The 19,975-nt window shown below is 43.0% G+C and overlaps 1 protein-coding gene across 1 annotated transcript in view; it reads right to left on the reverse strand.

Annotated features, from left to right (window-relative positions):
* Positions 1–19,975, reverse strand: part of LOC128657130 (gastrula zinc finger protein XlCGF26.1-like) — a 180,846-nt gene that overhangs the window by 130,470 nt on the left and 30,401 nt on the right. Inside the window, exon 6 of the mRNA XM_053711375.1 lies at positions 4,825–4,923. Coding sequence (XP_053567350.1) covers positions 4,825–4,923 — 99 coding nt within the window. The remainder of the gene's footprint in view (positions 1–4,824; positions 4,924–19,975) is intronic.

A 19,975-nucleotide genomic window follows, 5' to 3' on the forward strand; every position in this document is an offset into this window, starting at 1 on the left:
AAAAACATCAGCAAACGGTTTAGCACTTAACCGCAACGAAGATCCCACCAAGAAACCCTTAAGAGCGCGATCGGTCACTGACCGACAAAGGATAAGGTAACTGAGCGGCCACGACAACTACCCAAACACTTATATAAAAGTGAATTTTCTCGCAGCAAACAGATAAGCCCACCTAATAAGAGGAAACCAAAGCGGCATTTATTTAACCGCCAGCAGCTCATATAGAACTGCCACCAGCTTGATCTTGAAACTTAATCAAAACACTGGCATAGCGGCGTTTATTTAACCGCAATTATCTCACAAAAGTGATATCAAACAGATACACTTCAAGGTACTAATTTGTATACTTATATTATAGTGTGATAAAAATCGCACCAATATACCTCTACATTTGATATATAGTTGCCTAAGATAAGATCTCAATTGCATAGCTGAACTTGAAACAAAGTATCCTATATGAACTATACAGCAACTATTGTTTTATCCACTATAAAATTGTATCTACAAACATTCTGTTAGAAATTACAACTTGTGATAAACCCAAAACTGTATAAATTATAAGATTTCAACGTTATTATTTTAATTTAATTTATTTTTTATATATTATGTACATTTTTATACATAGAGACACCGGTGTAATTTTTTAAACTTTGAAGGAATTGTAATAATTTTTGTTTAACTGTACTTTTAGCATCACTACTATTGGGTAAATTTACCATAATCAAATAAAGGATCATATTTATTTCTTAAATAGTTTCGACATCCATTTTTTTCCAAAAGAGAATATAAAATTAGGACTCATCAAAACATTAACATATATTGAGCCCACACATTATCACACATATTTACAGTAAGACACATTGGGAATAGCAACTTGTTTTGCGCCACCTACTACAACTAACTATAACTCTTTAAACTTTGGGATAAAGTTTACTTCAGGTGTGCTAGATTCCCCACCAGCTAGACAGTCTAAACCTACCAAACATTCAGTGTTATCAATAAGCCTGCTACCAGTCGCTTCTACTGCAGTTAAGGCTCATACATTACTTCAGTATTAACAGTATTTTCTTAGTCAAATTCCATTCCTTAGAAAATTACTTTACTGCACATACATTCATCAGCCTGATACCAGTCGCTACTACTGCATTTAAGGCTGTACTTACATTACATCGGTATCAGCAGTATTTTCTTAGTCAATTCCATTCCTTAGAAAAATATTTTACTGCACATACCTCATTTGCAGGGGACCCCGCATGCTATTCCCTTTCTGAAGTTACCCCACTCCTCAGAATGTGCGAGAACAGCCAGTGGATCTTAGTTACTTCTGCTAAGATCACAGAAAACGCAGGCAGATTCTTCTTCTAAATACTGCCTGAGAGAAAAACAGCACACTCCGGTGCCATTTAAAATAACAAACTTTTGATTGAAGAAATAATTAAGTATAAAAACTCCACACTCCTCTCACGACCTTCCTACTATGTTGAGAGTTGCAAGAGAATGACTGGATATGACATGTGAGGGGAGGAGCTATATAGCAGCTCTGCTTGGGTGATCCTCTTGCAACTTCCTGTTGGGAAGGGAATATATCCCATAAGTAATGGATGACCCGTGGACTGAATACACTTAACAAGAGAAATGCATATTGTTACATTGAAATAGGAACCCCGGAAACCTGTAATTGTTTCCTTTAAAAACTTCTCAGGTAAAGGCAGATGAACATCTTGGGGTGTGTCAGCGGCAGCAGCATTTGGAGGACGGATCCCAGAAACATTTCCACAGAGGGTATGCATTTTATTTTGCATCTGAGTAACTAGAGCTTGTACAGTCTGAGTTAGGAAAGTAACCTGTTGCAGAAGGAGTCAATTTTTTGGGCCTGGTTATTCTGTATTGATACGGATACTCAGCAAGAACAAATACAGTAGCTGGCAAAGGAAAATAAAAGAAACACAGGCGTCTAGTTTGAAAACATGAAGAACATTGCATAGTCCAAAAAAACAATAAAAGAAAAACAATACAAGAGTCATTAAACAGTACTGATATTTCCCAAAAAGACTTAGATTTTATCTTAATGGACATTACATTCATATTAAACCACAATTATTTTACATTTGAGAAGCAGTTTTTTCGACAAGTACAAGGGACTGTGATGGGGACCACATTTGCCCCATTGTATGCCAATTTATTTATGCATAATTTTGAGGAAAAATACATATGGGCCAATAATCCCCACATCCGTAATCTGATCAAATATTACTGGTATATTGACAATATCGTCATGATTTGGAGAGGATCAGAGACTGATTATGGGGATTTAGCGAATCAAATGAATAACAACAACCACAATCTTAAGTTTACCTCCAAAGTAGATAAACAGGTGGAATTTTTAGATCCTTTGCTTTTTATTGATGAGAATAGAAAGGTAGCAGTATCAAATTATCGTAAACCTACAGATAAGAATGGGTTTTTAAACGCTAAAAGTGGTCATTTTCCTAGGTGGAAAACCAACATCCCCCTGGTGCAGTACCAAAGTATTAAAAGGAACTGCACCAGGGAGATATATTATCACAAAGAAGAGGCCCTATTGGATACAAGGTTTAAGGAAAATCATACAGAAGGCTAAAGAAAGAGTTAGAAATATGGAAAGAAAAAATATTTTGAAACCCAAAGAGTAGAAATCTAGTTCAAAGTGAAAAAATGTATAACAATGAGGCTAGATTCATCACCACATATAATCAGGGTAGCAAAGACATCCAAAACATCCTTAGGAAACATTGGGGAGTTTTAAAAGCAGAACCTGTATTAGGAGCCATCCTGCAGGAAAAACCACTAGTGACTTTTAGAAAAAATAGGGATTTGAAAAATATATTAGCTCCCACTAAACTACGTGACACCAACAAAGAAAAAATACCTACAACAACATGGTTGTAACAAAAACCAGGCACATATAGATGTGGAGTTAGTAGGTGCGGGATGTGCAGTTTCATTAAAAGAGGTAATTCTTTTGTAAACCATGATGAATCTAAATCTTTCACAATGACGTATAAAAGCAATTGCAGTACTAATTATGCTGTTTATCTCCTCAGCTGTAGTTGCAACATTATCTACATTGGTAGAACAAAAAGGAACGTACGAACCAGGCTGAGTGAGCATGTAAACAACATTAAAGCAGGTTTAACAACCCACAGTGTGTCTGAACACTTTAGAATAAGGCACAATAAAGATCCTATTTGCCTAAAAATACAAATTATAGACTGGATTCCACCAAACATATATCCAAACAGATTACTCACCCTGAGACGCAGGGAGTCATATTGGATTTACCAGCTTGACTCCATGCATCCTCAGGGTTTAAATATAGAACTGGATCTACAGGCTTTTATGTAAGCAACAGTCAGGCTAATTAGGAAGTGTTCACATCTAGAAGCGTGGGCTGTTGCTTTCATATTAAGCCTCTTGTTTTATGGTGTTGCTATTATCATTTGGCACACATGTATTATGTTATGTTCACATTATTAGATTTCCATAATCACGTCTCTATATGACATAGAGCGTATAAATATGGAGGTTATTAACTTTGTATTAATCACATACACACTTGCGACACTGTTTGTTTTATGTTATTTATTGTGTATATTTCAAATGGTGCTTCTATATATGTCTTCCATATATGTTTTATAATGTGGCTGTTTTTAATAGGTTTTCAATTTCAAATGCTTTGAGGGTTTTTTTTTATTACCTTAACTGCATAATATTTGGGATGCATAACCCTATGCTGTATACCTTTAAGCATCCAACACATTCAACCAATTAGCATAGTCATGTGCATGATGCCCAACATGCTATTGGCTGAATTTGAGGTTCCAATTACATAGGCTCTTTTAAAAAGCCGGTTTGAGCCCTATATTGGGATACATTTTACACTCTTGAAAAAGTCTGAGCGTACTCAGACGAAACGTACGTAGAGTCCTCATTATCCTACCGGCAGTGTCTCAATAGTCTCAGGCACTCTTCATCCAGACTTGGTATATTCCGACCGAGATGGTTGTTTTGGCTTAGGACACAAGAATCACACCGGAAGGATCGTTTTCTATTTGAACTTGCTTTTTGTGTTTTTAAACGCTTGTGAGTATGTATTTTGTGATATAACTTACTTTGCAATAAATAATCTGCATTTGAGTCGGGCTGCGCCTGTTTTCTACTTTCATACAATAGTCCAAAAAAAGCCTTAGAGAAGTCAACCAGGCTGAAATCGATACACAGGAAGGCAATCCACAAATATTAGCTAGATTAAAGGTGAGCAAACATCCACAATAATCAGGCAAGGCAAGATGGCAGGAAGTAACCTCTTATAGGCCCAGAACCAGTCAAGTGATCAAAGTCAGGTGAAGAGAGTTCAATATAATGATGCAGTAGCCAGGTTCAATGTAAGGTATGAAAGCAACCAGATTTGAGTTCTGAAGTTGGAGATCGACAGAGCTCCTAACAATGCAATTTAATTGGGTACACTATTGCACAAGTGGTCCATGGTCCTCTCTACTGCCACTTCTCACCTTGGTAATTGACAATAGTAATGATTATACTCTGGCAGATATAAATGACAGCAGCTGTATAGGGCTTGGGTGTTAAATGATGAGGATAACCAAACACTAGAAATGTGACAACAGTCTGTGATTATCAGGCTATATTGTACTGTGACACTCAGTGTGTGATTGAGGTGACACCCTGACTGGTGATACAGTATGTTGTACAGTACTTACAAACAATAAGCTATAAAACTCAGGCAATACTTCATAAACAGAAGACACACCACACACGTGCACTTACCTTCATTGTTACTGTAACACATTTCCTGCATTGGAGCTTCCAGCTGACACATTACACTCAGATCTTCGGTTTTAACATCTACGTCAGTATTAATGTCATCTGTCAGATTATTTAATGCAGAGAATATTTCATGGTTTAGGATTTTATTTCACCCCAAAAGCAGCTAATGTTTAACACAGTAATGTGTACTTAATTTCCATACAATTAATATTTGGGGAATATTGAGATTGATTAATAACATAAAAAATGTATTTTCATTAGATTTGTAAATTCAGATGTTACATTCAATATTTAAAATAGATGGCAAATTTGAAGGTATGTGTACAAAGCATATACACCCAAAACATATTTCAGAACTTAAATGTACATACAGTAATAAACTATAGATTAAATAATGTTCCACTACAGTCATCAATTCAAAAGTATAATTATATTCCAAAATACCAGCCAATGTATTCATATATTAAAGTGAATGTAAATTTTGATGCTAAAATGCCCAGTTTTTAAAACTTTGATTAAAAACAGGGGCACTTTAATTCATCAAAATTTACATTTCACTCCTGTTGTGAAAAAAACTTACCTTTTAAACTTCACAGCAGCTCCAGCTTCCTCCGGTCTCACAAGCCATTTCTGATGTCAGAAATGATTGATAGGTCATCCTCCAATCACAGCTTCCCCCCCGGGGGAATCAGTGTCTGATTCAACGCTGTGATTGGAGGAAGTCGGATGCCTCATTTTAGACCCAGGACGAGGCTTTGAAACGGGTGGAGGAAGCTGGAGCTCCTGTGAAGTTTAAAAGGTAAGTTTTTTTCACAACAGGAGTGAAATGTAAATTTTGATGAATTAAAGTGCCCCTGTTTTTAATCGAAGTTTGAAAAACCGGGCACTTTAGCATCAACATTTACATTCACTTTAAGTCACATATTCATTAATGGCCCAAATAATTGAATTTAAAATAAAAACAGAATTTTCAGAATACCATTTGATGAAGAGGGTGAGGAGATAGAGAGGACATATGTGTATCATTTACATGAAGAAGAGTGTGAGAGAGATGGGAACAGAGAGCATGTGTGTGTATCATTTACATGTAGCAGAGGGTGAGAGAGAAGGGAAGAGAGGGCATGTGTGTGTATCATTTACATGAATCAGAGGGTGAGAGAGAAGGGAAGAGAGGGCATGTGTGTATCATTTACATGAAGCAGAGGGTGAGATTAAAGAGAATAGAGGGCATGTGTGTGTGTGTATCATTTACATGAAGCAGAGTGTGAGAGAGAAGCGAAGAGAGGGCATGTGTGTGTATCATTTACATGAAGCAGAGGGTGAGAGAGAAGGGAAGATAGGGCATGTGTGTGTGTATCATTTACATGAAGCAGAGTGTGAGAGAGAAGGGAAGAGAGGGCATGTGTGTGTGTATCATTTACATGAAGCAGAGTGTGAGAGAGAAGCGAAGAGAGGGCATGTGTGTGTATCATTTACATGAATCAGAGGGTAAGAGAGAAGGGAAGAGAGGGCATGTGTGTGTATCATTTACATGAAGCCGAGTGTGAGAGAGAAGGGAAGAGAGGGCATGTGTGTGTGTATCATTTACATGAAGCAGAGTGTGAGAGAGAAGGGAAGAGAGGGCATGTGTGTGTGTATCATTTACATGAAGCAGAGGGTGAGAGAGAAGGAAGAGAGGGCATGTGTGTGTATCATTTACATGAAGCAGAGGGTGAGAGAGAAGGGAAGAGAGGGCATGTGTGTGTATCATTTACATGAAGCAGAGGGTGAGAGAGAAGGAAGAGAGGGCATGTGTGTATCATTTACATGAAGCAGAAGGTGAGAGAGAAGGAAGAGAGGGCATGTGTGTGTATCATTTACATGAAGCAGAGTGTGAGAGAGAAGGAAGAGAGGGCATGTGTGTGTATCATTTACATGAAGCAGAGGATGAGAGAGAAGGGAAGAAAGGGCATGTGTGTACCATTTACATGAAGCAGAGGATGAAAGAGAAGGAAGAGAGGGCATGTGTGTGTATCATTTACATGAAGCAGAGGATGAAAGAGAAGGAAGAGAGGGCATGTGTGTGTATCATTTTACATGAAGCAGAGGGTGAGAGAGAAGGAAGAGAGGGAATGTGTGTGTATCATTTACATGAAGCAGAGGGTGAGAGAGAAGGAAGAGAGGGCATGTGTGTGTGTATCATTTACATGAAGCAGAGGGTGAGAGAGGAGGAAGAGAGGGCATGTGTGTGTGTGTATCATTTACATGAAGCAGAGGGTGAGAGAGAAGGGAAGAGAGGGCATGTGTGTGTATCATTTACATGAAGCAGAGGGTGAGAGAGAAGGAAGAGAGGGCATGTGTGTGTGTCATTTACATAAAGCAGAGGGTGAGAGAGAAGGGAAGAGAGGGCATGTGTGTGTATCATTTACATGAAGCAGAGGGTGAGTGAGAAGGGAAGAGAGGGCATGTGTGTGTATCATTTACATGAAGCAGAGGGTGAGAGAGAAGGAAGAGAGGGCATGTGTGTGTGTCATTTACATGAAGCAGAGGGTGAGAGAGAAGGGAAGAGAGGGCATGTGTGTGTATCATTTACATGAAGCAGAGGGTGAAAGAGAAGGGAAGAGAGGGCATGTGTGTGTATCATTTACATGAAGCAGAGGGTGAGAGAGAAGGAAGAGAGGGCATGTGTGTGTATCATTTACATGAAGCAGAGGGTGAGAGAGAAGGAAGAGAGGGCATGTGTGTGTACCATTTACATGAAGCAGAGGGTGAGAGAGAAGGGAAGAGAGGGCATGTGTGTGTGTATCATTTACATGAATCAGAGGGTGAGTGAGAAGGGAAGAGAGGGCATGTGTGTGTATCATTTACATGAATCAGAGGGTGAGAGAGAAGGGAAGAGAGGGCATGTGTGTGTGTATCATTTACATGAAGCAGAGTGTGAGAGAGAAGGGAAGAGAGGGCATGTGTGTGTATCATTTACATGAATCAGAGGGTAAAAGAGAAGGGAAGTGAGGGCATGTGTGTGTGTCATTTACATGAAGCAGAGGGTGAGAGAGAAGGGAAGAGAGGGCATGTGTGTGTATCATTTACATGAAGCAGAAGGTGAGAGAGAAGGAAGAGAGGGCATGTGTGTATCATTTACATGAAGCAGAAGGTGAGAGAGAAGGAAGAGAGGGCATGTGTGTATCATTTACATGAAGCAGAGTGTGAGAGAGAAGGAAGAGAGGGCATGTGTGTGTATCATTTACATGAAGCAGAGGATGAGAGAGAAGGAAGAGAGTTCATGTGTGTATCATTTACATGAAGCAGAAGGTGAGAGAGAAGGAAGAGAGGGCATGTGTGTGTATCATTTACATGAAGCAGAGTGTGAGAGAGAAGGAAGAGAGGGCATGTGTGTGTGTATCATTTACATGAAGCAGAGGGTGAGAGAGAAGGGAAGAGAGGGCATGTGTGTGTATCATTTACATGAAGCAGAGGGTGAGAGAGAAGGGAAGAGAGGGCATATGTGTGTATACCATTTACATGAATCAGAGGGTGAGAGAGAAGGGAAGAGAGGGCATGTGTGTGTATCATTTACATGAAGCAGAGGATGAGAGAGAAGGGAAGAAAGGGCATGTGTGTACCATTTACATGAAGCAGAGGATGAAAGAGAAGGAAGAGAGGGCATGTGTGTGTATCATTTACATGAAGCAGAGGATGAAAGAGAAGGAAGAGAGGGCATGTGTGTGTATCATTTTACATGAAGCAGAGGGTGAGAGAGAAGGAAGAGAGGGCATGTGTGTGTGTATCATTTACATGAAGCAGAGGGTGAGAGAGGAGGAAGAGAGGGCATGTGTGTGTGTGTACCATTTACATGAAGCAGAGGGTGAGAGAGAAGGGAAGAGAGGGCATGTGTGTGTATCATTTACATGAAGCAGAGGGTGAGAGAGAAGGAAGAGAGGGCATGTGTGTGTGTCATTTACATGAAGCAGAGGGTGAGAGAGAAGGGAAGAGAGGGCATGTGTGTGTATCATTTACATGAAGCAGAGGGTGAAAGAGAAGGGAAGAGAGGGCATGTGTGTGTATCATTTACATGAAGCAGAGGGTGAGAGAGAAGGAAGAGAGGGCATGTGTGTGTATCATTTACATGAAGCAGAGGGTGAGAGAGAAGGAAGAGAGGGCATGTGTGTGTACCATTTACATGAAGCAGAGGGTGAGAGAGAAGGGAAGAGAGGGCATGTGTGTGTGTATCATTTACATGAATCAGAGGGTGAGTGAGAAGGGAAGAGAGGGTATGTGTGTGTATCATTTACATGAATCAGAGGGTGAGAGAGAAGGGAAGAGAGGGCATGTGTGTGTGTGTGTGTGTATCATTTACATGAATCAGAGGGTGAGAGAGAAGGGAAGAAAGGGCATGTGTGTGTGTATCATTTACATGAAGCAGAGTGTGAGAGAGAAGGGAAGAGAGGGCATGTGTGTGTATCATTTACATGAATCAGAGGGTAAAAGAGAAGGGAAGTGAGGGCATGTGTGTGTATCATTTACATGAAGCAGAGTGTGAGAGAGAAGGGAAGAGAGGGCATGTGTGTGTATCATTTACATGAAGCAGATTGTGAGAGAGAAGGGAAGAGAGGGCATGTGTGTGTATCATTTACATGAATCAGAGGGTGAGAGAGAAGGAAGAGAGGGCATGTGTGTGTATCATTTACATGAAGCAGAGGGTGAGAGAGAAGGGAAGAGAGGGCATGTGTGTGTATCATTTACATGAAGCAGAGGGTGAGAGAGAAGGAAGAGAGGGCATGTGTGTATCATTTACATGAAGCAGAGGGTGAGAGAGAAGGAAGAGAGGGCATGAGTGTGTGTATCATTTACATGAAGCAGAGTGTGAGAGAGAAGGAAGAGAGGGCATGTGTGTGTATCATTTACATGAAGCAGAGGATGAGAGAGAAGGAAGAGAGTTCATGTGTGTATATCATTTACATGAAGCAGAGGATGAAAGAGAAGGAAGAGAGGGCATGTGTGTGTGTATCATTTTACATGAAGCAGAGGGTGAGAGAGAGGGGAAGAGAGGGCATGTGTGTGTATCATTTACATGAAGCAGAGGGTGAGAGAGAAGGGAAGAAAGGGCATGTGTGTGTACCATTTACATGAAGCAGAGGATGAAAGAGAAGGAAGAGAGGGCATGTGTGTGTGTATAATTTACATGAAGCAGAGGGTGAGAGAGAAGGAAGAGAGGGCATGTGTGTGTGTATAATTTACATGAAGCAGAGGGTGAGAGAGAAGGAAGAGAGGGAATGTGTGTGTATCATAGGGTGAGAGAGAGAAGGGAAGAGAGGGCATGCGTGTGTATCATTTACATGAAGCAGAGGGTGAGAGAGAAGGAAGAGAGGGCATGTGTGTGTGTATCATTTACATGAAGCAGAGGGTGAGAGAGAAGGAAGAGAGGGCATGTGTGTGTGTATCATTTACATGAAGCAGAGGGTGAGAGAGAAGGGAAGAGAGGGCATGTGTGTGTATCATTTACATGAAGCAGAGGGTGAGAGAGAAGGAAGAGAGGGCATGTGTGTGTATCATTTACATGAAGCAGAGGGTGAGAGAGAAGGAAGAGAGGGCATGTGTGTGTATCATTTACATGAAGCAGAGGGTGAGAGAGAAGGAAGAGAGGGCATGTGTGTGTGTGTCATTTACATGAAGCAGAGGGTGAGAGAGAAGGGAAGAGAGGGCATGTGTGTGTGTATCATTTACATGAAGCAGAGGGTGAAAGAGAAGGGAAGAGAGGGCATGTGTGTGTATCATTTACATGAAGCAGAGGGTGAGAGAGAAGGAAGAGAGGGCATGTGTGTGTATCATTTACATGAAGCAGAGGGTGAGAGAGAAGGAAGAGAGGGCATGTGTGTGTGTATCATTTACATGAAGCAGAGGGTGAGAGAGAAGGAAGAGAGGGCATGTGTGTGTGTATCATTTACATGAAGCAGAGGGTGAGAGAGAAGGGAAGAGAGGGCATGTGTGTGTATCATTTACATGAAGCAGAGGGTGAGAGAGAGAAGGAAGAGAGGGCATGTGTGTGTATCATTTACATGAAGCAGAGGGTGAGAGAGGAGGAAGAGAGGGCATGTGTGTGTGTGTATCATTTACATGAAGCAGAGGGTGAGAGAGAAGGGAAGAGAGGGCATGTGTGTGTATCATTTACATGAAGCAGAGGGTGAGAGAGAAGGAAGAGAGGGCATGTGTGTGTGTCATTTACATGAAGCAGAGGGTGAGAGAGAAGGGAAGAGAGGGCATGTGTGTGTATCATTTACATGAAGCAGAGGGTGAAAGAGAAGGGAAGAGAGGGCATGTGTGTGTATCATTTACATGAAGCAGAGGGTGAGAGAGAAGGAAGAGAGGGCATGTGTGTGTATCATTTACATGAAGCAGAGGGTGAGAGAGAAGGAAGAGAGGGCATGTGTGTGTACCATTTACATGAAGCAGAGGGTGAGAGAGAAGGGAAGAGAGGGCATGTGTGTGTGTATCATTTACATGAATCAGAGGGTGAGAGAGAAGGGAAGAGAGGGCATGTGTGTGTATCATTTACATGAATCAGAGGGTGAGAGAGAAGGAAGAGAGGGCATGTGTGTGTGTATCATTTACATGAAGCAGAGGGTGAGAGAGAAGGAAGAGAGGGCATGTGTGTGTGTATCATTTACATGAAGCAGAGGGTGAGAGAGAAGGGAAGAGAGGGCATGTGTGTGTATCATTTACATGAAGCAGAGGGTGAGAGAGAAGGAAGAGAGGGCATGTGTGTGTATCATTTACATGAAGCAGAGGGTGAGAGAGAAGGAAGAGAGGGCATGTGTGTGTATCGTTTACATGAAGCAGAGGGTGAGAGAGAAGGAAGAGAGGGCATGTGTGTGTGTGTCATTTACATGAAGCAGAGGGTGAGAGAGAAGGGAAGAGAGGGCATGTGTGTGTGTATCATTTACATGAAGCAGAGGGTGAAAGAGAAGGGAAGAGAGGGCATGTGTGTGTATCATTTACATGAAGCAGAGGGTGAGAGAGAAGGAAGAGAGGGCATGTGTGTGTATCATTTACATGAAGCAGAGGGTGAGAGAGAAGGGAAGAGAGGGTATGTGTGTGTATCATTTACATGAATCAGAGGGTGAGAGAGAAGGGAAGAGAGGGCATGTGTGTGTGTGTGTGTGTATCATTTACATGAATCAGAGGGTGAGAGAGAAGGGAAGAAAGGGCATGTGTGTGTGTATCATTTACATGAAGCAGAGTGTGAGAGAGAAGGGAAGAGAGGGCATGTGTGTGTATCATTTACATGAATCAGAGGGTAAAAGAGAAGGGAAGTGAGGGCATGTGTGTGTATCATTTACATGAAGCAGAGTGTGAGAGAGAAGGGAAGAGAGGGCATGTGTGTGTATCATTTACATGAAGCAGATTGTGAGAGAGAAGGGAAGAGAGGGCATGTGTGTGTATCATTTACATGAATCAGAGGGTGAGAGAGAAGGAAGAGAGGGCATGTGTGTGTATCATTTACATGAAGCAGAGGGTGAGAGAGAAGGGAAGAGAGGGCATGTGTGTGTATCATTTACATGAAGCAGAGGGTGAGAGAGAAGGAAGAGAGGGCATGTGTGTATCATTTACATGAAGCAGAAGGTGAGAGAGAAGGAAGAGAGGGCATGAGTGTGTGTATCATTTACATGAAGCAGAGTGTGAGAGAGAAGGAAGAGAGGGCATGTGTGTGTATCATTTACATGAAGCAGAGGATGAGAGAGAAGGAAGAGAGTTCATGTGTGTATATCATTTACATGAAGCAGAGGATGAAAGAGAAGGAAGAGAGGGCATGTGTGTGTGTATCATTTTACATGAAGCAGAGGGTGAGAGAGAGGGGAAGAGAGGGCATGTGTGTGTATCATTTACATGAAGCAGAGGGTGAGAGAGAAGGGAAGAAAGGGCATGTGTGTGTACCATTTACATGAAGCAGAGGATGAAAGAGAAGGAAGAGAGGGCATGTGTGTGTGTATAATTTACATGAAGCAGAGGGTGAGAGAGAAGGAAGAGAGGGCATGTGTGTGTGTATAATTTACATGAAGCAGAGGGTGAGAGAGAAGGAAGAGAGGGAATGTGTGTGTATCATAGGGTGAGAGAGAGAAGGGAAGAGAGGGCATGCGTGTGTATCATTTACATGAAGCAGAGGGTGAGAGAGAAGGAAGAGAGGGCATGTGTGTGTGTATCATTTACATGAAGCAGAGGGTGAGAGAGAAGGAAGAGAGGGCATGTGTGTGTGTATCATTTACATGAAGCAGAGGGTGAGAGAGAAGGGAAGAGAGGGCATGTGTGTGTATCATTTACATGAAGCAGAGGGTGAGAGAGAAGGAAGAGAGGGCATGTGTGTGTATCATTTACATGAAGCAGAGGGTGAGAGAGAAGGAAGAGAGGGCATGTGTGTGTATCATTTACATGAAGCAGAGGGTGAGAGAGAAGGAAGAGAGGGCATGTGTGTGTGTGTCATTTACATGAAGCAGAGGGTGAGAGAGAAGGGAAGAGAGGGCATGTGTGTGTGTATCATTTACATGAAGCAGAGGGTGAAAGAGAAGGGAAGAGAGGGCATGTGTGTGTATCATTTACATGAAGCAGAGGGTGAGAGAGAAGGAAGAGAGGACATGTGTGTGTATCATTTACATGAAGCAGAGGGTGAGAGAGAAGGAAGAGAGGGCATGTGTGTGTGTATCATTTACATGAAGCAGAGGGTGAGAGAGAAGGAAGAGAGGGCATGTGTGTGTGTATCATTTACATGAAGCAGAGGGTGAGAGAGAAGGGAAGAGAGGGCATGTGTGTGTATCATTTACATGAAGCAGAGGGTGAGAGAGAGAAGGAAGAGAGGGCATGTGTGTGTATCATTTACATGAAGCAGAGGGTGAGAGAGGAGGAAGAGAGGGCATGTGTGTGTGTGTATCATTTACATGAAGCAGAGGGTGAGAGAGAAGGGAAGAGAGGGCATGTGTGTGTATCATTTACATGAAGCAGAGGGTGAGAGAGAAGGAAGAGAGGGCATGTGTGTGTGTCATTTACATGAAGCAGAGGGTGAGAGAGAAGGGAAGAGAGGGCATGTGTGTGTATCATTTACATGAAGCAGAGGGTGAGAGAGAAGGGAAGAGAGGGCATGTGTGTGTATCATTTACATGAAGCAGAGGGTGAGAGAGAAGGAAGAGAGGGCATGTGTGTGTATCATTTACATGAAGCAGAGGGTGAGAGAGAAGGAAGAGAGGGCATGTGTGTGTACCATTTACATGAAGCAGAGGGTGAGAGAGAAGGGAAGAGAGGGCATGTGTGTGTGTATCATTTACATGAATCAGAGGGTGAGTGAGAAGGGAAGAGAGGGCATGTGTGTGTATCATTTACATGAATCAGAGGGTGAGAGAGAAGGAAGAGAGGGCATGTGTGTGTGTATCATTTACATGAAGCAGAGGGTGAGAGAGAAGGAAGAGAGGGCATGTGTGTGTGTATCATTTACATGAAGCAGAGGGTGAGAGAGAAGGGAAGAGAGGGCATGTGTGTGTATCATTTACATGAAGCAGAGGGTGAGAGAGAAGGAAGAGAGGGCATGTGTGTGTATCATTTACATGAAGCAGAGGGTGAGAGAGAAGGAAGAGAGGGCATGTGTGTGTATCGTTTACATGAAGCAGAGGGTGAGAGAGAAGGAAGAGAGGGCATGTGTGTGTGTGTCATTTACATGAAGCAGAGGGTGAGAGAGAAGGGAAGAGAGGGCATGTGTGTGTGTATCATTTACATGAAGCAGAGGGTGAAAGAGAAGGGAAGAGAGGGCATGTGTGTGTATCATTTACATGAAGCAGAGGGTGAGAGAGAAGGAAGAGAGGGCATGTGTGTGTATCATTTACATGAAGCAGAGGGTGAGAGAGAATGGAAGAGAGGGTATGTGTGTGTATCATTTACATGAATCAGAGGGTGAGAGAGAAGGGAAGAGAGGGCATGTGTGTGTGTGTGTGTGTATCATTTACATGAATCAGAGGGTGAGAGAGAAGGGAAGAAAGGGCATGTGTGTGTGTATCATTTACATGAAGCAGAGTGTGAGAGAGAAGGGAAGAGAGGGCATGTGTGTGTATCATTTACATGAATCAGAGGGTAAAAGAGAAGGGAAGTGAGGGCATGTGTGTGTATCATTTACATGAAGCAGAGTGTGAGAGAGAAGGGAAGAGAGGGCATGTGTGTGTATCATTTACATGAAGCAGATTGTGAGAGAGAAGGGAAGAGAGGGCATGTGTGTGTATCATTTACATGAATCAGAGGGTGAGAGAGAAGGAAGAGAGGGCATGTGTGTGTATAATTTACATGAAGCAGAGGGTGAGAGAGAAGGGAAGAGAGGGCATGTGTGTGTATCATTTACATGAAGCAGAGGGTGAGAGAGAAGGAAGAGAGGGCATGTGTGTATCATTTACATGAAGCAGAAGGTGAGAGAGAAGGAAGAGAGGGCATGAGTGTGTGTATCATTTACATGAAGCAGAGTGTGAGAGAGAAGGAAGAGAGGGCATGTGTGTGTATCATTTACATGAAGCAGAGGATGAGAGAGAAGGAAGAGAGTTCATGTGTGTATATCATTTACATGAAGCAGAGGATGAAAGAGAAGGAAGAGAGGGCATGTGTGTGTGTATCATTTTACATGAAGCAGAGGGTGAGAGAGAGGGGAAGAGAGGGCATGTGTGTGTATCATTTACATGAAGCAGAGGGTGAGAGAGAAGGGAAGAAAGGGCATGTGTGTGTACCATTTACATGAAGCAGAGGATGAAAGAGAAGGAAGAGAGGGCATGTGTGTGTGTATAATTTACATGAAGCAGAGGATGAAAGAGAAGGAAGAGAGGGCATGTGTGTGTGTATAATTTACATGAAGCAGAGGGTGAGAGAGAAGGAAGAGAGGGAATGTGTGTGTATCATAGGGTGAGAGAGAGAAGGGAAGAGAGGGCATGCGTGTGTATCATTTACATGAAGCAGAGGGTGAGAGAGAAGGAAGAGAGGGCATGTGTGTGTGTATCATTTACATGAAGCAGAGGGTGAGAGAGAAGGAAGAGAGGGCATGTGTGTGTGTATCATTTACATGAAGCAGAGGGTGAGAGAGAAGGGAAGAGAGGGCATGTGTGTGTATCATTTACATGAAGCAGAGGGTGAGAGAGAAGGAAGAGAGGGCATGTGTGTGTATCATTTACATGAAGCAGAGGGTGAGAGAGAAGGAAGAGAGGGCATGTGTGTGTATCATTTACATGAAGCAGAGGGTGAGAGAGAAGGAAGAGAGGGCATGTGTGTGTGTGTCATTTACATGAAGCAGAGGGTGAGAGAGAAGGGAAGAGAGGGCATGTGTGTGTATCATTTACATGAAGCAGAGGGTGAGAGAGAAGGAAGAGAGGGCATGTGTGTGTATCATTTACATGAAGCAGAGGGTGAGAGAGAAGGAAGAGAGGGCATGTGTGTGTGTATCATTTACATGAAGCAGAGGGTGAGAGAGAAGGAAGAGAGGGCATGTGTGTGTGTATCATTTACATGAAGCAGAGGGTGAGAGAGAAGGGAAGAGAGGGCATGTGTGTGTATCATTTACATGAAGCAGAGGGTGAGAGAGAGAAGGAAGAGAGGGCATGTGTGTGTATCATTTACATGAAGCAGAGGGTGAGAGAGGAGGAAGAGAGGGCATGTGTGTGTGTGTATCATTTACATGAAGCAGAGGGTGAGAGAGAAGGGAAGAGAGGGCATGTGTGTGTATCATTTACATGAAGCAGAGGGTGAGAGAGAAGGAAGAGAGGGCATGTGTGTGTGTCATTTACATGAAGCAGAGGGTGAGAGAGAAGGGAAGAGAGGGCATGTGTGTGTATCATTTACATGAAGCAGAGGGTGAAAGAGAAGGGAAGAGAGGGCATGTGTGTGTATCATTTACATGAAGCAGAGGGTGAGAGAGAAGGAAGAGAGGGCATGTGTGTGTATCATTTACATGAAGCAGAGGGTGAGAGAGAAGGAAGAGAGGGCATGTGTGTGTACCATTTACATGAAGCAGAGGGTGAGAGAGAAGGGAAGAGAGGGCATGTGTGTGTGTATCATTTACATGAATCAGAGGGTGAGTGAGAAGGGAAGAGAGGGCATGTGTGTGTATCATTTACATGAATCAGAGGGTGAGAGAGAAGGAAGAGAGGGCATGTGTGTGTGTATCATTTACATGAAGCAGAGGGTGAGAGAGAAGGAAGAGAGGGCATGTGTGTGTGTATCATTTACATGAAGCAGAGGGTGAGAGAGAAGGGAAGAGAGGGCATGTGTGTGTATCATTTACATGAAGCAGAGGGTGAGAGAGAAGGAAGAGAGGGCATGTGTGTGTATCATTTACATGAAGCAGAGGGTGAGAGAGAAGGAAGAGAGGGCATGTGTGTGTATCGTTTACATGAAGCAGAGGGTGAGAGAGAAGGAAGAGAGGGCATGTGTGTGTGTGTCATTTACATGAAGCAGAGGGTGAGTGAGAAGGGAAGAGAGGGCATGTGTGTGTGTATCATTTACATGAAGCAGAGGGTGAAAGAGAAGGGAAGAGAGGGCATGTGTGTGTATCATTTACATGAAGCAGAGGGTGAGAGAGAAGGAAGAGAGGGCATGTGTGTGTATCATTTACATGAAGCAGAGGGTGAGAGAGAAGGAAGAGAGGGCATGTGTGTGTGTATCATTTACATGAAGCAGAGGGTGAGAGAGAAGGAAGAGAGGGCATGTGTGTGTGTATCATTTACATGAAGCAGAGGGTGAGAGAGAAGGGAAGAGAGGGCATGTGTGTGTATCATTTACATGAAGCAGAGGGTGAGAGAGAGAAGGAAGAGAGGGCATGTGTGTGTATCATTTACATGAAGCAGAGGGTGAGAGAGGAGGAAGAGAGGGCATGTGTGTGTGTGTATCATTTACATGAAGCAGAGGGTGAGAGAGAAGGGAAGAGAGGGCATGTGTGTGTATCATTTACATGAAGCAGAGGGTGAGAGAGAAGGAAGAGAGGGCATGTGTGTGTGTCATTTACATGAAGCAGAGGGTGAGAGAGAAGGGAAGAGAGGGCATGTGTGTGTATCATTTACATGAAGCAGAGGGTGAAAGAGAAGGGAAGAGAGGGCATGTGTGTGTATCATTTACATGAAGCAGAGGGTGAGAGAGAAGGAAGAGAGGGCATGTGTGTGTATCATTTACATGAAGCAGAGGGTGAGAGAGAAGGAAGAGAGGGCATGTGTGTGTACCATTTACATGAAGCAGAGGGTGAGAGAGAAGGGAAGAGAGGGCATGTGTGTGTGTATCATTTACATGAATCAGAGGGTGAGTGAGAAGGGAAGAGAGGGCATGTGTGTGTATCATTTACATGAATCAGAGGGTGAGAGAGAAGGGAAGAGAGGGCATGTGTGTGTGTATCATTTACATGAAGCAGAGTGTGAGAGAGAAGGGAAGAGAGGGCATGTGTGTGTATCATTTACATGAATCAGAGGGTAAAAGAGAAGGGAAGTGAGGGCATGTGTGTGTGTCATTTACATGAAGCAGAGGGTGAGAGAGAAGGGAAGAGAGGGCATGTGTGTGTATCATTTACATGAAGCAGAAGGTGAGAGAGAAGGAAGAGAGGGCATGTGTGTATCATTTACATGAAGCAGAAGGTGAGAGAGAAGGAAGAGAGGGCATGTGTGTATCATTTACATGAAGCAGAGTGTGAGAGAGAAGGAAGAGAGGGCATGTGTGTGTATCATTTACATGAAGCAGAGGATGAGAGAGAAGGAAGAGAGTTCATGTGTGTATCATTTACATGAAGCAGAAGGTGAGAGAGAAGGAAGAGAGGGCATGTGTGTGTATCATTTACATGAAGCAGAGTGTGAGAGAGAAGGAAGAGAGGGCATGTGTGTGTGTATCATTTACATGAAGCAGAGGGTGAGAGAGAAGGGAAGAGAGGGCATGTGTGTGTATCATTTACATGAAGCAGAGGGTGAGAGAGAAGGGAAGAGAGGGCATATGTGTGTATACCATTTACATGAATCAGAGGGTGAGAGAGAAGGGAAGAGAGGGCATGTGTGTGTATCATTTACATGAAGCAGAGGATGAGAGAGAAGGGAAGAAAGGGCATGTGTGTACCATTTACATGAAGCAGAGGATGAAAGAGAAGGAAGAGAGGGCATGTGTGTGTATCATTTACATGAAGCAGAGGATGAAAGAGAAGGAAGAGAGGGCATGTGTGTGTATCATTTTACATGAAGCAGAGGGTGAGAGAGAAGGAAGAGAGGGCATGTGTGTGTGTATCATTTACATGAAGCAGAGGGTGAGAGAGGAGGAAGAGAGGGCATGTGTGTGTGTGTACCATTTACATGAAGAAGAGGGTGAGAGAGAAGGGAAGAGAGGGCATGTGTGTGTATCATTTACATGAAGCAGAGGGTGAGAGAGAAGGAAGAGAGGGCATGTGTGTGTGTCATTTACATGAAGCAGAGGGTGAGAGAGAAGGGAAGAGAGGGCATGTGTGTGTATCATTTACATGAAGCAGAGGGTGAAAGAGAAGGGAAGAGAGGGCATGTGTGTGTATCATTTACATGAAGCAGAGGGTGAGAGAGAAGGAAGAGAGGGCATGTGTGTGTATCATTTACATGAAGCAGAGGGTGAGAGAGAAGGAAGAGAGGGCATGTGTGTGTACCATTTACATGAAGCAGAGGGTGAGAGAGAAGGGAAGAGAGGGCATGTGTGTGTGTATCATTTACATGAATCAGAGGGTGAGTGAGAAGGGAAGAGAGGGTATGTGTGTGTATCATTTACATGAATCAGAGGGTGAGAGAGAAGGGAAGAGAGGGCATGTGTGTGTGTGTGTGTGTATCATTTACATGAATCAGAGGGTGAGAGAGAAGGGAAGAAAGGGCATGTGTGTGTGTATCATTTACATGAAGCAGAGTGTGAGAGAGAAGGGAAGAGAGGGCATGTGTGTGTATCATTTACATGAATCAGAGGGTAAAAGAGAAGGGAAGTGAGGGCATGTGTGTGTATCATTTACATGAAGCAGAGTGTGAGAGAGAAGGGAAGAGAGGGCATGTGTGTGTATCATTTACATGAAGCAGATTGTGAGAGAGAAGGGAAGAGAGGGCATGTGTGTGTATCATTTACATGAATCAGAGGGTGAGAGAGAAGGAAGAGAGGGCATGTGTGTGTATCATTTACATGAAGCAGAGGG

The sequence above is a fragment of the Bombina bombina genome, chromosome 4 (genome assembly GCF_027579735.1).
Source record: "Bombina bombina isolate aBomBom1 chromosome 4, aBomBom1.pri, whole genome shotgun sequence".
In the NCBI taxonomy this organism is placed as follows: Eukaryota; Metazoa; Chordata; class Amphibia; order Anura; family Bombinatoridae; genus Bombina; species Bombina bombina.